General features: G+C 44.9%; 1 protein-coding gene across 1 annotated transcript in view; it reads right to left on the bottom strand.

Moving 5' to 3' along the window:
- Nucleotides 1-14,150, bottom strand: part of myo15b (myosin XVB) — a 65,680-nt gene that overhangs the window by 20,670 nt on the left and 30,860 nt on the right. The window contains exons 24-40 of the mRNA XM_066702966.1: nucleotides 9,818-9,880; nucleotides 8,914-8,971; nucleotides 7,946-8,076; nucleotides 7,617-7,712; nucleotides 7,105-7,340; nucleotides 6,333-6,502; nucleotides 5,916-5,988; nucleotides 5,548-5,727; nucleotides 5,188-5,285; nucleotides 4,932-5,017; nucleotides 4,657-4,744; nucleotides 3,573-3,605; nucleotides 3,253-3,342; nucleotides 2,524-2,627; nucleotides 1,865-2,155; nucleotides 1,272-1,350; nucleotides 769-927 (exon numbers count right to left, since the gene is read on the bottom strand). Coding sequence (XP_066559063.1) covers nucleotides 769-927; nucleotides 1,272-1,350; nucleotides 1,865-2,155; nucleotides 2,524-2,627; nucleotides 3,253-3,342; nucleotides 3,573-3,605; nucleotides 4,657-4,744; nucleotides 4,932-5,017; nucleotides 5,188-5,285; nucleotides 5,548-5,727; nucleotides 5,916-5,988; nucleotides 6,333-6,502; nucleotides 7,105-7,340; nucleotides 7,617-7,712; nucleotides 7,946-8,076; nucleotides 8,914-8,971; nucleotides 9,818-9,880 — 2,035 coding nt within the window. The remainder of the gene's footprint in view (nucleotides 1-768; nucleotides 928-1,271; nucleotides 1,351-1,864; nucleotides 2,156-2,523; nucleotides 2,628-3,252; nucleotides 3,343-3,572; nucleotides 3,606-4,656; nucleotides 4,745-4,931; nucleotides 5,018-5,187; nucleotides 5,286-5,547; nucleotides 5,728-5,915; nucleotides 5,989-6,332; nucleotides 6,503-7,104; nucleotides 7,341-7,616; nucleotides 7,713-7,945; nucleotides 8,077-8,913; nucleotides 8,972-9,817; nucleotides 9,881-14,150) is intronic.

Raw genomic sequence — 14,150 nt, forward strand, 5'->3', positions numbered from 1 at the left:
AAATAGTGGAGGCAGAAAACGGTTACAGAGAAGAGGAATTCAAGCTTATTTGCCTTTACTTTTTTCATATATTTGAAATTGAGGTAGAAAGTAACATAAACCACATAACATGACACAAACCTGTCAGTTAAGCTAGACATTTTACTATGTAGTTGATATAGACATGGCCAAGACCCCTACTTCAAAATAAAATTACTAAGTTTATATTGTACATTCAATACATTTAATATATAAATTAAACAGTCTCAATGTTAAATTGCCAATATTGCATTCTGGACCTCTTCTTTTAATGTTAAAAAACAGAACTCAAAACAGAGAGCAGATACTGAGACAAGGAAGCCTTCTCAGTGCTAACGCTATTTATTATTTTATTCATCATATATTACAGAGCCCTGGATAATACAGGAAACACTTTCCAAAATATTAATATGAATACGGAAATAGACTGTTCTGTTGTTAATGATTAGACTAAGCAGTTGACCTTTAATACATAAGGAAATTAGCCATCCAATGTGTGCGGTCACGCCATCCACCTCTTGGCTGGGAAGACTTATGTATCTCTCACTTCAGGCACCGCAGAGCTCACAGGCACCCAGGAAACTACAGCTGAGTTGTTGAACCAGTAGGCTCTTGAAACCCTGGCTTGAGCCCCACCTACATATGACAAAGCCTAGATCTGTCATATCTCGACTACAGGACCTAAACTCGATTCTGCAGAAGCTTTAAACAGTTGACTTTTTCAGTTAACGCTGACAGGAGTGCCCTCACCTGGTGCATTCTCCTTGACCTCTGGCCGGGGAGGGCTGGGGGGCCGTGGCGGAGTAGGGGGAGGCTGGACCCTCTCCACTTGGTTGGTGGCAGGGGGTGGCCGGGCCTGCTGGTTCTTGACAGCGGGGTTCACCTTCTTCAGCCTCACTTCCTGGGACCCTGGAGCACGAGGAAGGGTGGCACAGTCAGACACCAGGTAGACATTTGAAACTACAAAAGTGCTGAAGCCATCCAGTCAAACAGCTCCAGTGCTTTCCTGTACTGACAGCTGGCTTATCCACACATACATCCCATCACAACACATTCACTCTGTATACAATAGGTATTATAACACTCTTAGTCCAAGACTACTGAAGACAGGTCTGTAACAACTGGAAGCGTCTCTTTATGCTAATTTGCAAACACAAATCATACACCGTTCCAAAATAACTCCAATATGATGTTTATTATTAACAACGCTGCTTAAAAAAATCTTAATAGACTAAACGAAGGTCCACACTCACCGATCTTCTGGAAAAACTCCCTCTTCTCCAGGAAAGACTCTCGCTGCTCAGGGCTGGAGAGCTCCGGCTCTGGGAGCTCCTGACAGCACACAAAGAAACACACTTGCCATTACCTTACACTTGAATGGGCTCTCCCCTTTATCAAACCCAGAGAGAGAAGGGAAGCAATCCCCAGGAGAGAATGGGACCCACAACAGAATCCTAACAAAATCTCTATACATCTATACAGATCAGTACAGAGTAAGTTGATCTCTTTTCATACAAAAAAGACTGAAATTAATGGCAAACACCCTACCAGGACTCTTAGATAACAACACTGCATTTGAATGAATCAGTCACAGATATTTGCTCTGTGTTGCTCATCAGTGACATGATGCAAGACTCCCATCAACTACTCCAAAATACAGTTCCCAGGGTCACTTGTAAACTCTTGGGGGAACCAAGTGGAGTGACATCACCGTCAAAGGCTGATGTACACAAAGAGAACCGAGACTCACACACCCACAATCCTTTAGGTAGAGTCCCCCATTCTGGGTCCTAGAAAGAGTTGCACAATCTTCCTCTAAGGGTAAGGGTGAAGGAGGGAGTCTTACCACAGGCTCCTGGGGGGTGTGCAAGACGGGCGCAGGCTGGGGGGAGGGGGCCCTCTGGGGGGTAGGGGCCTTGGGGGGGGAAGGGGTCTTGTTCACTAAGGTTTTAGTTTTGGGGGCGGGGGGAGGTGGCTGGGGTGGGGGCTGTTGTTGCCATGGACTCTGTTGAGGCTGGAATTGTTGTTGTTGCTGCTGAAGACGCTGCTGTTGCTCTTGTTGTCTCTGTTGCCGCTGTAGTTCTTCTTGCTGTTGCTTCTGGGAAAGAGTCATGGCCTGCATCGTCATCTGTTGAGCCTGGGTAGACACACAGACAGACAGACAGACGGATGGACGGATCAGTGCCAGAACCCACACTCGCTCTCCTCCAGGACTGAGAATTCCCGGCATGGTATTGATAACTATTTTGCAGAATCAAATGTGTATCTCCACTAAATATCACTAGTCATTCTTCATAAAACCATGTGGGCCACATACAGTTACTGTGAACTGCTCACCACTTAAAATACAGGGAATAAATGCTGAAAAGTCTCTAGTTTCTTGGTATAGCTAGCTAGTAACAAACAATTACATATGTCATAAAGACTGAAGTGGTCAGAGAGCTGCGGTTAAGGATTGGACTGGCAGTGCCCAGTCTGGGTTGCCCACCCAAGGCCCACACATACCAGAAGCAGGGCGTGTTGGTTGATGAAGGCTTGCTGCTGTGCTGCCACCTGCTGGGGGTCCAGGGCTGGGACAGGGGCAGGAGCAGGCTGGGGCATCATCATTGCTGGAGGGAGAGAGGGGCAAAGAGACCGAGAGTTTATATTTGCCAAATCCTGTTACTTCACTGTGTTCTATGTAATGGCACGTGCATTCTTAGCCATTCTATTATTGTTTCTGTACAGTCCATTCTAGCTAAATAATCCAGTGAACACTACCAATGAATACATTTCTTGGGGCATAGTAAGTGAGGATTATACCAGTAAGGTTCATGACACTGTGAACAATAATATGCATGAAATGTGTTCCTCTAAAGCAGTGATAGAGGCAGACCATGCCATCCAGTCAATTCAAGTCAAGGCCTTTTGTGTTACAGGCTTAATCATATTAATTAATTCACTGGTAGTAAATCAAATTCAGAGCTAGCTGTATAATTCTTCAATTGATGGGCTGGAATGGATTAAAAGGTCCAGTCTTTTACTGTATTCAGAGACCGAATATATAATTTGCAGAACTACTACAGCCATGAATCACAGTGTTATAAAAAAATGCACCAGATCTTTATTAGATTTAAGGTATACACCAGAATTCAAAGATGAAACTCCAACAAAACAAAGGCAATTTTTGGCTTTACAAAGTGCTGAGAGAATGAGCCCAGACTTGCCAGAGAGCCAGTCTGGACTGGCACTCACAAGGCATGGGCTGCATCATGGGCACTGAAGGCATGGCTTGCACCATAGGCAAGGAGGGGTAGCTGGGCATCTGGGGGGCCATTGGCATACCTGGTGACAATGGGCAGCACAGACAAACAGCACAGGTTAGTGAAGGTAGGGCACAGACTCCTGTAGGCATTAATCATCAGTGATTAGGACCTGCTGAGGTACCCAACATTGCCAATAGTAGTGACATTCACAAGAGCAGAATTTAATTAGTGGAAAAACTGCAATCAAAATTTAGTTGAGTAAATTTGATAGTTGCTTACCATATGCACCATATAAACTAGAGTACTCACCCATATTATAGCCAGGCATTGTCATGGGCACACCTGTAACATATGGCCTAGTAAGTAACGGATTTAGCTTTCTGCAGTCATTTCTGTACTTTGACTAACATGAAAGATACCGTAATTCTATTCAGAGCCTGAACAAGGTTGGAAAATGTTTGTGTTAAATAGTTACATTAATCAAAGGTTTCCATGATAATCTGGTCAACCTTTGGGGCACTGCTCTGTGCATCACCCTCAATAAAAAGGTAGGGAGTGAAAATGAACTCAAATACAATAATGGTTTATTAATTTAAACGTTTTGGTGTTCATCAGGCGATCTTAAGCTCTGAACTGAATGACTATATGTTGCATGAGTCCAATAGAGACTGCGCCATCTTAAAATTTTTCAAAGGCAGGAAATATATATCGTGTTCATGAAAATTCATTACATGTGCTGTTTTCAGCCAGGTGTTACAGAGCCAAAAGGCTAATCTTTATGATTAAATGGGAGGAACAAAAATAAAATAGAAATTAAAGTTGTAAAATCATTAGCATAATGGGGTAAAACAAAACAAAAAAATCTGTGAAACTACAGTGCCTTGCGAAAGTATTCACCCCCCTAGGCATTTTTCCTATTTTGTTGCCTTACATCCTGGAATTAAAATTGATTTTTTGGGGGTTTGTATCATTTGATTTACACAACATGCCTACCACTTTGAAGATGCAAAATATTTTTTATTGTGAAACAAACAAGAAATAAGACTAAAAAAACTGAAAACTTGAGCGTGCATAACTATTCAACCCCCCCCAAAGTCAATACTTTGTAGAGGCACCTTTTGCAGCAATTACAGCTGCAAGTCTCTTGGGGTACGTCTCTATCAGCTTGGTAAATCTAGCCACTGGGATTTGTGCCCATTCTTCAAGGCAAAACTGCTCCAGCTCCTTCAAGTTGGATGGGCTCCACTGGTGTACTGCAATCTTTCCATTTAAATTACAGGTTGTAATGCAACAAAATAGGAAAAATGCCAAGGGGGGTGAATACTTTCACAAGGCACTGTATAGCCTTTTGATTACAGTAGAGACCCCAAAGACAGAGGCTATAGCTGGATACCTGTAGCAGGAAACATGCCAGGCTGAGTGGGGCCTATCCCACCTCCTCCCTTCATTCTGCGGTTTAGCATGCCTGCTCTCTCCATCTCCTGGAAAAACAGAAATGTCACAACAAAAGGCAGATGACAGTGAGTCTGGGTCATAAACAGCAATCTCTGGCTAGGAGACGGTTGTGTAAAGTGATTTAAGGTCAGTTTTGTGTATGGCTTTATAATTATGTCCCTTTTAGCAGATTGTAAAGTGAGACAACAGTGAGTGAAATCTAAGGGCACTGACCGAGGGCCCCTGCTCCAGCACAGGATCAAAGAGATCATCCACAAAGGAGTCCAGTTGTCCAGGATTGCGCCTCCCATATGTGGAGCCTGGAGAGAGAGAGGGAGGGGTGTTACCATGGCACTCCAACTGATAATTATATGAGGTACAAATAGCTGAAGGAGCACCAGGATGCTGATGGATTGTAAACAGTGACCCCAGTACCCGGATGAATAGGACGGACAAGCTTTACCTTCATAAATGGAAGAGGAGGAGATGCAGATGCCCTGCTCTGTGGGATGGAGAGAGGGTGGCAGAGAGGGGGCCTGCATAGCGGGGGCAGGGGGTATGTAGCTGTCCAGGTCTGTGGTGAGCAGTCTGCTGGGGGACAACACACAGCTGCAATGAACAGAGCTTCCCACACATAACAGTGGGTTTTACTCTATGGATGATTGCACTACAGCTGTAGAGAAATCCCCCCTGATCAAAAGCACTCATCACCACAGAGTTCAGATTCTTTCCATTTTATTGTGTCATTGTGTCACCTTCTGCCCCAAGGTGTCCTGAGCAAGGCTGTGCGAGTTGGTAATACCCAGGCGGGGGTGTGTACGGTTCTCTGGCCGGGGGGTGTGGTACCTACCTGTCCCCCTCAGGGCTGAAGAGGTAGTCTTGGTTGGGGCCGCCTGACGGGGTCTGGGGCTGTGACTTGGCCTCCACCTCCCTGATGAGATCCATGACGAAATCGGAGCCGGACAGATCCCTCCAGTCCTCCCCAGAGAAGAGTGACACCGTCCAGCCCCGCGGAGTCTCTGGCAGGCCCCTGCAAACACCGTACAGCACAGTCCCATAATTTTTCAAGCACATTATCCACTCCTTCATGCGACACTACTCATCTGTCACTGGGTTCTCCAATAGGAATGAAAACTAGGAACTGTGGCCCCACTCTAGAAACAGTGTTTGACTCCTCTGTTTGAGAGAGTGTGTAGATCTACACTCATCACTGCTTACCTGAAGTGGAGGAGCCAGGAGGCTAATTGCTCCCCTGTAGTCCAAGACTCCACTTCCGCTGTCAGCTTCTCTTCTGTCAGAGGAGAGGGAGAGATGTGTTACCACAGGTATGGTTAAGACCACTTTGTGCTACTGCATCAAATGTATTTTCTTAAACGCTTTTCTGGTGCACAAGAAATGGGCACCACCCATGGTGTCATTGCAGACGTGACAGAACCAGGCCCTCTGCTAAGAAGGCAGGTTGGGCCCTCTAATCCAGATACCACTGATGCCAACCTAAACAATATCACAGCTTGCCAGGCAATTTAGCACCCCTGATAATCAAGATATCAACTGCAAAAGTAAGCCTAAGTGAGAACAATTAATTAGTTATAATGGAAGTGTGAATGGAGGTGGGGGGTGGGGTGTCACTCTGACCATTGTAGGTGTGGACCTCCAGGACCATCTTTCCTTTCCTCCGATTAGCCGTCCACTCCAGCTGGGTGGGCGGGTTTACTCTGCATGCGGGGGCAGGGTGCTGCAGGGCCGTCAGGACCTTGTGTTGGCAGACAGAGCGGTACTCTCCTGGGGCCTGGTCAGACACGTACCTGGAATGAGCACAGAGGGAACAGACATAAAAGGGCAGCCATTGAACCCACCTCCAGCTGTCAGCAGCAAAATGGCCTGAGATTCCCAAAGGCCTTTCCTGAATGCCTGCATAGTCTCCACTGACTTGTACAGTTGGCTTCCCATGCCCACCAAACATTGCACCTAACAGCCATGTATGCTCCTTCACCTGGTCTGGGTATTGGAATTGTAAAGGTTTCAGAAAAGAAGAGGGTATCTAGGCCCCTGTTCTTCCTCTAGATCAATTGATTGCAACTCTGGTCCTGGAGGAACCCTGCATCTTATTTCAACTGTTGTTTTCAGCTCTTCAACAGGTGAAGATCGCTCAGGGTGAGCAGCTGACAACTGGGCTGGACGAGACAACTCGAGGAGGAGAACGAGAAGGAGATGGAGAAGATGACAGAAGAAGGAGGAGGAGAAGAGGAGGAAGAAGAATTTAAAATAATATTTCATTGACATGACAATGACAAGGGCACTTTTGCTGGGGTGTCCAGCTAAAGAAGAAATACTTAATTTCTTTAACTTTAATACTTATTGCCAGGCATCACTTTGACACAGTCATGGTCTGTGGAGGGGGACCTACTTCAGCAGGTGCTTGTCCAGGCCTGGCGAGGGCATGAAGGTGCCCAAGCAGGAGGCCATCAGCAGCCAGCATCGCAGTGCCCTCTCCTCATCCGGCTGGCCCCAGGTCTGGTGTGCCAGCTGGCACAGGATCTCGTCCCGCAGCGGGGGGCTCGCCAGGCCCTGCCCAACAATGTAATTCCCCAGGACCACCTCCTGCCAAGTCTGCAGTTGCTGCTCCCCGACAAAGCGCAGGATCTAAGGAGAGGAAGCAGAGGAGAGGATGAGAGAAAGACAGAGGGAAAAGAGAGGGGTAGGGGAGAGGCAGATGGGAACAGAAAGAGGAGGGAGAGTTGGAAAGAAAGTAAGAAAGTGAAAGGGGAAGATGGGGAGCATAAGATAGGCTGGGAGAAGCAGAGGGGGAGAGATTGAGAAAAACTGGAAGAAACAGGAATGCATAAGGAAAGGGAAAGACGGAGAGAAGTGGAGTTTGCTCCCTCTCCCCAATTTCTAGGAGAGCTAGGGGCCACCCACCAGTTTGTAGAGTTCGAGAGCTGTGCGGCCATCTTCGTAGTCCAGAGAGGTCAATGCACTTCGAAGGGGGTAGTCCGGAGACTGTGTCCACCCATCCTGAGAGCGTGAGAAAGACACACACACACACAGGGAGCAGTGGGGTGGGCAGGGACCGAGAGATAAGAAAGAGTCAAATGGAGGAAGAGGATGCAAGACAAAATCAACAGTACTGTAGGGCTGTGTCTGTTTGACAGTGTAAATATTGATGGACATGGACAGACATGCAGATCTGTGTGAGAGCTGAATTTGCATGGTGGTTGGCAGGTGTGGAGGAAGTTAACGTGGAATACCTGGAGGTTGGTACGGACGTATCTGGAGAGGGGGCAGTCGTTGATGTCGGGGGGCAAGGACAGATTGTGCTCTGCTTTCACCTGCGGGGGGGCCACCTCAGTGACCCTGGCCTCCAGACCACGCTGCCTCCCTGGTGGACAAACACACATAGGGTTGTGGACAACATCAAACACCAGGGACACCAGTTTAAAAAGAACAGGATCTGATGTTTTGCAATGAGTCATGTTACAGAGTAAGATCTCATGCACCCACAACAGGCTCCGGGAGTGCAGGTCACTGCTGGGAGAGGACATCTTTGCTCACAAAGGAAACCGTGAGATCATCGCAAACCACACCGCTGATCACTTGACAAGAGATGGTGGGCCAGACCAAACCTTGTGCAAATATTTTGATCTTGTCGTGTGGTTTGTGTGTGTTTGTTAGGCACACTGCCATGAATGCAGATTGCCAGCGAGGGCTAAAAATAGAAAGATCTCATGAGTCAAACCCTGGCAGCTCCAAACATTCACCCCAATCTGTTTGACTTTCTGTACCCTGGAGATTGAGACACCGAGCACAATTGTTTTTTTCATATCCAACCTGAAGCAACATAGCATTCCAGACCAAATACTCAATAATGTAGTCTGAAGGTTGATGGGCAGCCTGCTGATCTGCCACTCACAGGGTGGAAAGGGTAGGCAAAATTCCCTATTACATTAAGTCTGCGATTAGCTTAATCAGTGACCAAGCAGGGTATTTTCTATTCAGTAATGTGTTGCAGCGGACCTTCCCATATGAAATGCACCATACAAAACAAGAAATAAAACCACTGAGTACAACTACAGGGCATAACCAAAGCACCATGCAAAGGGTTTTACTGGTTTTCCTTTTTCCGGTGATATCTAAACCAGCTGAGACACAGACATACAAGAATTAGGGCGACGGACGGACAGACAGAGAGATACAGAGACAGACACAGGACACTCACCCTCTGCAGCTCGCAGCTGGCCAGATAGCTCTGCTGGGATGTCTAACACACCCACGTCCTACAACAAAAAGACACACAGAGAGTGAGAGAGAGTCCGGTCACAGAGACAGAGTAAATAAATGAGATTGAAAGTACACAGAGATAAACCAGTGGAAAGTGAGGATACTGGGAGAGAAAGAGACAGCTGCAATTGCAATGTATTTAATAAATTTCTCTGAAAATGGTGGACATATTATAAAACTGATACATCTCTGCAATATATACACACATTAATTAGGCATTATACATGGGTCTGCAAATGTCTGTTCATGTCTTGTATGTCCCTGTATTTAGACTGCTTTCTTTTATTTCACTGTACTGTAAAGCCACTCCCTAGTTGTAAATGTTTGTATTATATTTTCAAATCGAAACTTGGGAACACATACAAATTTGACACAAGAAAGCTTGGATAAATAGCTGCTTTGCTCTGATAGGTACATCTGTTTTGGCATTTGTATTCTCCTGCTCAGTTGAAGAAGTTGAAGACAGGGTAAAGTAAAGTTGGTTTAAGAGGGACTGTAACTGACCAGTCCTTGGTATTATTTGATTGGAACAGAATTTAGTCTATTATGTCTATGTACAAAATAACATTATTGATGCCTGCTAATCTAAGTGCATTGCACTGATTGCATACAGTGTGAGACAACAAGATGAAGGGTGCAGGGCAGTGCTGGAAGGACACGGTCAAAGTCACCCAACCCTTTGCAGGCAACTCAGAAGCCACAAGAGAGGCAGTGTGGAGAACTGAAGATTCCTACCCCCTGTGCCCCATCAGCAGAAAAAAAAAAGGCAAATTTCTACTGATAATTGCATGAGTGCAACATTGTGGAGGAGATGTCAGGCGGAGGAGATTGGAAGGCCCTACCATTCCGGCAGCACCGTGCTGGGCTCTGCTCCCAGTCTTTACTCGATCCTTGTGTGCCTGGTCCTGAGAGGGGAGACAAAGGAGCCATCACCACCACACTACTCAAACATATAATGCACATACACAACTTAAAGGAAAACCCAAATATCGTTCAGTGTGTGTCAGTTCATGGCTCAGCAGAAGATTTGGCACAGGGAGACCTTTTGAAAGTCTCATAATTGGAATCCACTCAATCAAGTGTGGTGAGTAAACCTAATTTATTAAAGATAAAGAACAGGAAGCAAAGACAAGAAGAGATTCTAGGGAGGGGTACCGTTGCTACATTCACCACATTTATTTGGACACTAATGTTCCACAGGTATCAGGAATATTCTGCCAAGTAAACAGCACATTCAGAAACAGGAAATTGAATATTCCGGGTCTGAATATTTGGAATATTGAGGCTGGGATATTTCTCTAGTATTCAGAAAAGTATAGGGATTCTGAGCCATCTGAATGGCATTTTCCAAAGATGAGTCCAAACCCACTAAAGTGCATGGGTAAAACTTCAGCTGAGAGGAAATTCTGAATTCCACTCTAGGCTTTGCTCAGAATCTCCAAAATATACTAAGCTAACCAGGCATAGTTTGTCACTGTTCACTTTTCACTGCAGTTTAAGTTTTCCATTAGAATTCCTTCAGTAAAAAAAAAAAAAAAAAAGATTTTGTAAAATAATCATCCCCCCAACAAAAAAGTACACAATCAGTCTCTGAGCCTGAACATCTTTTGCAAATTAGTGTTTGCCAGCAGCATTGGCTTCTATCACACAGGCCAGGCCTCTTGGATGGGCCCACCAAGTACAGCCACAATGAATAACTCAGACCAAAAGTCCACAAGCCAGTTCATTTTAAGTAATGTACTGCAATGCATTACCCCAAGAAACTGTTCTCTCACATGGTGCACTTCCAGGTAAAATTAAAAAAAAAGTGTCTTTTTCCATCAGTACCCTTTGATGTAAGTGTGGACTTAGTACTTAGTGTGGACTTAGTACTTGGTGGCAAAACCCTTGTTGGCAATCACAGAGATCAGACGTTTCTTGTAGCTGGCCACCAGGTTTGCACACATCTCAGGAGGGATTTTGTCCCACTCCTCTTTGCAGATCCTCTCCAAGTCATTAAGGTTTCGAGGCTGACGTTTGGCAACTCGAACCTTCAGCTCCCTCCACAGATTTTCTATGGGATTAAGGTCTGGAGACTGGCTAGGCCACTCCAGGACCTTAATGTGCTTCTTCTTGAGCCACTCCTTTGTTGCCTTCGCTGTGTGTTTTGGGTTATTGTCATGCTGGAATACCCATCCACGACCCATTTTCAATGCCCTGGCTGAGGGAAGGAGGTTCTCACCCAAGATTTGACGGTACATGGCCCCGTCCATCGTCCCTTTGATGCGGTGCAGTTGTCCTGTCCCCTTAGCAGAAAAACACCCCCAAAGCATAATGTTTCCACCTCCATGTTTGACAGTGGGGATGGTGTTCTTGGGGTCATTCCTCCTCCTCCAAACATGGCGAGTTGAGTTGATGCCAAAGAGCTCGATTTTGGTCTCATCTGACCACAACACTTTCACCCAGTTCTCTGAATCATTCAGATGTTCATTGGCAACTTCAGACGGGCCTGTACATGTGCTTTCTTGAGCAGGGGGACCTTGCGGGCGCTGCAGGATTTCAGTCCTTCACGGCGTAGTGTGTTACCAATTGTTTTCTTGGTGACTATGGTCCCAGCTGCCTTGAGATCACTAACAAGATCCTCCCATGTAGTTCTGGGCTGATTCCTCACCGTTCTCATGATCATTGAAACTCCACGAGGTGAGATCTTGCATGGAGCCCCAGACTGAGGGAGACTGACAGTTATTTTGTGTTTCTTCCATTTGCGAATAATCGCACCAACTGTTGTCACCTTCTCACCAAGCTGGTTGGCGATGGTCTTGTAGCCCATTCCAGCCTTGTGTAGGTCTACAATCTTGTCCCTGACATCCTTGCACAGCTCTTTGGTCTTGGCCATGGTGGAGAGTTTGGAATCTGATTGATTGATTGCTTCTGTGGACAGGTGTCTTTTATACAGGTAACGAGCTGAGATTAGGAGCACTTCCTTTAAGAGAGTGCTCCTAATCTCAGCTCGTTACCTGTATAAAAGACACCTGGGAGCCAGAAATCTTGCTGATTGATAGGGGATCAAATACTTATTTCACTCATTATCATGCAAATCAATTTTTAACTTTTTTGAAATGCGTTTTTCTGGATTTTTTTGTTGTTACTCTGTCTCTCACTGTTAAAATACACCTACCATTAAAATTATAGACTGATCATTTCTTTGTCAGTGAACAAATGTACAAAATCAGCAGGGGATCAAATACTTTTTTCCCCTCACTGATATATATATATATATTACACACACATGCACGCTCTCTCTCTCGCAGTACATTTAACACTGGTGAGAGTAGTGCAGTGTTAAATAAAATAAAATAAACACTTAGAGTTGCTTATTTAACTCCCTGAGAGCAGAACTTTTAACTGAGACAGTGCAAAAATGCCAACCTCTGTTGAAAGTGTTAATTTTACTCTGGTTACTGTGGATTTTATAAATACCTTTTTAGAGTTAAAATGAACAATGTTGGAGTTCAACACTGGCAAATGTACTGTGTGCCTAACACGCATTTTTGAAGTCTTGCACTTTCCTTAACATTGTTGCCAGGGTTAACCATTAACAAAATTTAGCAAAGTATCAAGTGTTGCTGAATTCTTCAACTTCAACTCATCCAAGAATGCACACCTGCCTATGCAGTGACGTCCATGGCATGGTAATCACAGTTGAGAAGAGTTGCACACTTTGTAGTCCAGACAGTGATTCATCTGCTGTTGGTGTGTGCTGGCACCCCTGCTTTGCATGCTGTGGAATGCTTCCATCACTCAGTCCTATTGGAGTTGATGCTAGATCTCAAAAAGGCTTGCTAATTGTTTCTGTGAGAAGGAAGTCAGCAGTAGAGCAGTAACCCCATGCCAGCATACTGTTCAGTACAAATCTTAGGTTTAAAAGAGTGGTAAGACAGAAATGGCCTGCCCAGATACTTCCGTTCAGTGGTGTAGGTTTTGTTTCAGAAGTGGGGGGACATACAGTGCATTGCAAAAGTATTCATCCCCCTTGGCATTTTTCCTATTTTGTTGCACTACAACCTGTAATTTACATTGATTTTTATTTGGATTTCATGAAATGCACATACACAAAATAGTCCAAATTGGTGAAGTGAAATGAAAAAAAATAGCTTGCTTTAAACAATTCAAAAAAATGTGGTGCGTGCATATGTATTCACCCCCAAGGGGCACCACCAAGCAAACAGTTTGGAGCTCTGCAAACAGGTCAGGGACAAACTTATGGAGAAGTACAGATCAGGGTTGGGTTGTAAAAAAAATATCAGAAACTTTGAACATCCCACGGAGCACCATTAAATCCATTATTAAAAAATTGAAAGAATATGGCACCACAACAAACCTGCCAAGAGAGGGCCGCCCACCAAAACTCACAGACCAGGCAAGGAGGGCATTAATCAGAGAAGCAACAAAGAGACTAAAGATAACCCTGAAGGAGCTGCAAAGCTCCACAGCAGAGATTGGAGTATCTGTCCATAGGACCACTTTAAGCCGTACACTCCACAGAGCTGGGCTTTACGGAAGAGTGGCCAGAAAAAAGCCATTGCTTAAAGAAAAAAAAGCAAACACGTTTGCTGTTCACCAAAAATTCCCCAAACATATGGAAGAAGGTACTCTGTTCAGATGAGACTAAAATGTAGCTTTTTGGCCATCAAGGAAAACGCTATGTCTGGCACAAACCCAAAACCCTGAGAACACCATCCCCACAATGAAGCATGGTGGTGGCAGCATCATGCTGTAGGGATTTTTTTTTTTTTTTTTTTTTTTTTTTTTTTTTTTTAAATCGGCAGAGACTGGGAAACTGGTCAGAATTGTAGGAATGATGGATGCTGGAGCAGTTTTGCCTTGAAGAATAGGCAAAAATCCCTATTGGCTACATGTGCCAAGCTTATAGAGACATACCCCAAGAGACTTGCAGCTGTAATTGCTGCAAAAGGTGGCTCTACAAAGTATTGACTTTGGGGGGGGTGAACAGTTATGCACGCTCTTTTTTTTTTTCATATTATTTCTTGTTTGTTTCACAAATATTTTTTATCTTCAAAGTGGTAGGCATGTTGTGTAAATCAAATGATACCAACCCCCCAAAAAATTAATTTCAACAAAAAAGGCACTGTACATTGAGCAATTTGACCTCATCTGACAGACCACACCACACAG

This window comes from Amia ocellicauda, chromosome 5 (assembly GCF_036373705.1).
Source record: "Amia ocellicauda isolate fAmiCal2 chromosome 5, fAmiCal2.hap1, whole genome shotgun sequence".
In the NCBI taxonomy this organism is placed as follows: Eukaryota; Metazoa; Chordata; class Actinopteri; order Amiiformes; family Amiidae; genus Amia; species Amia ocellicauda.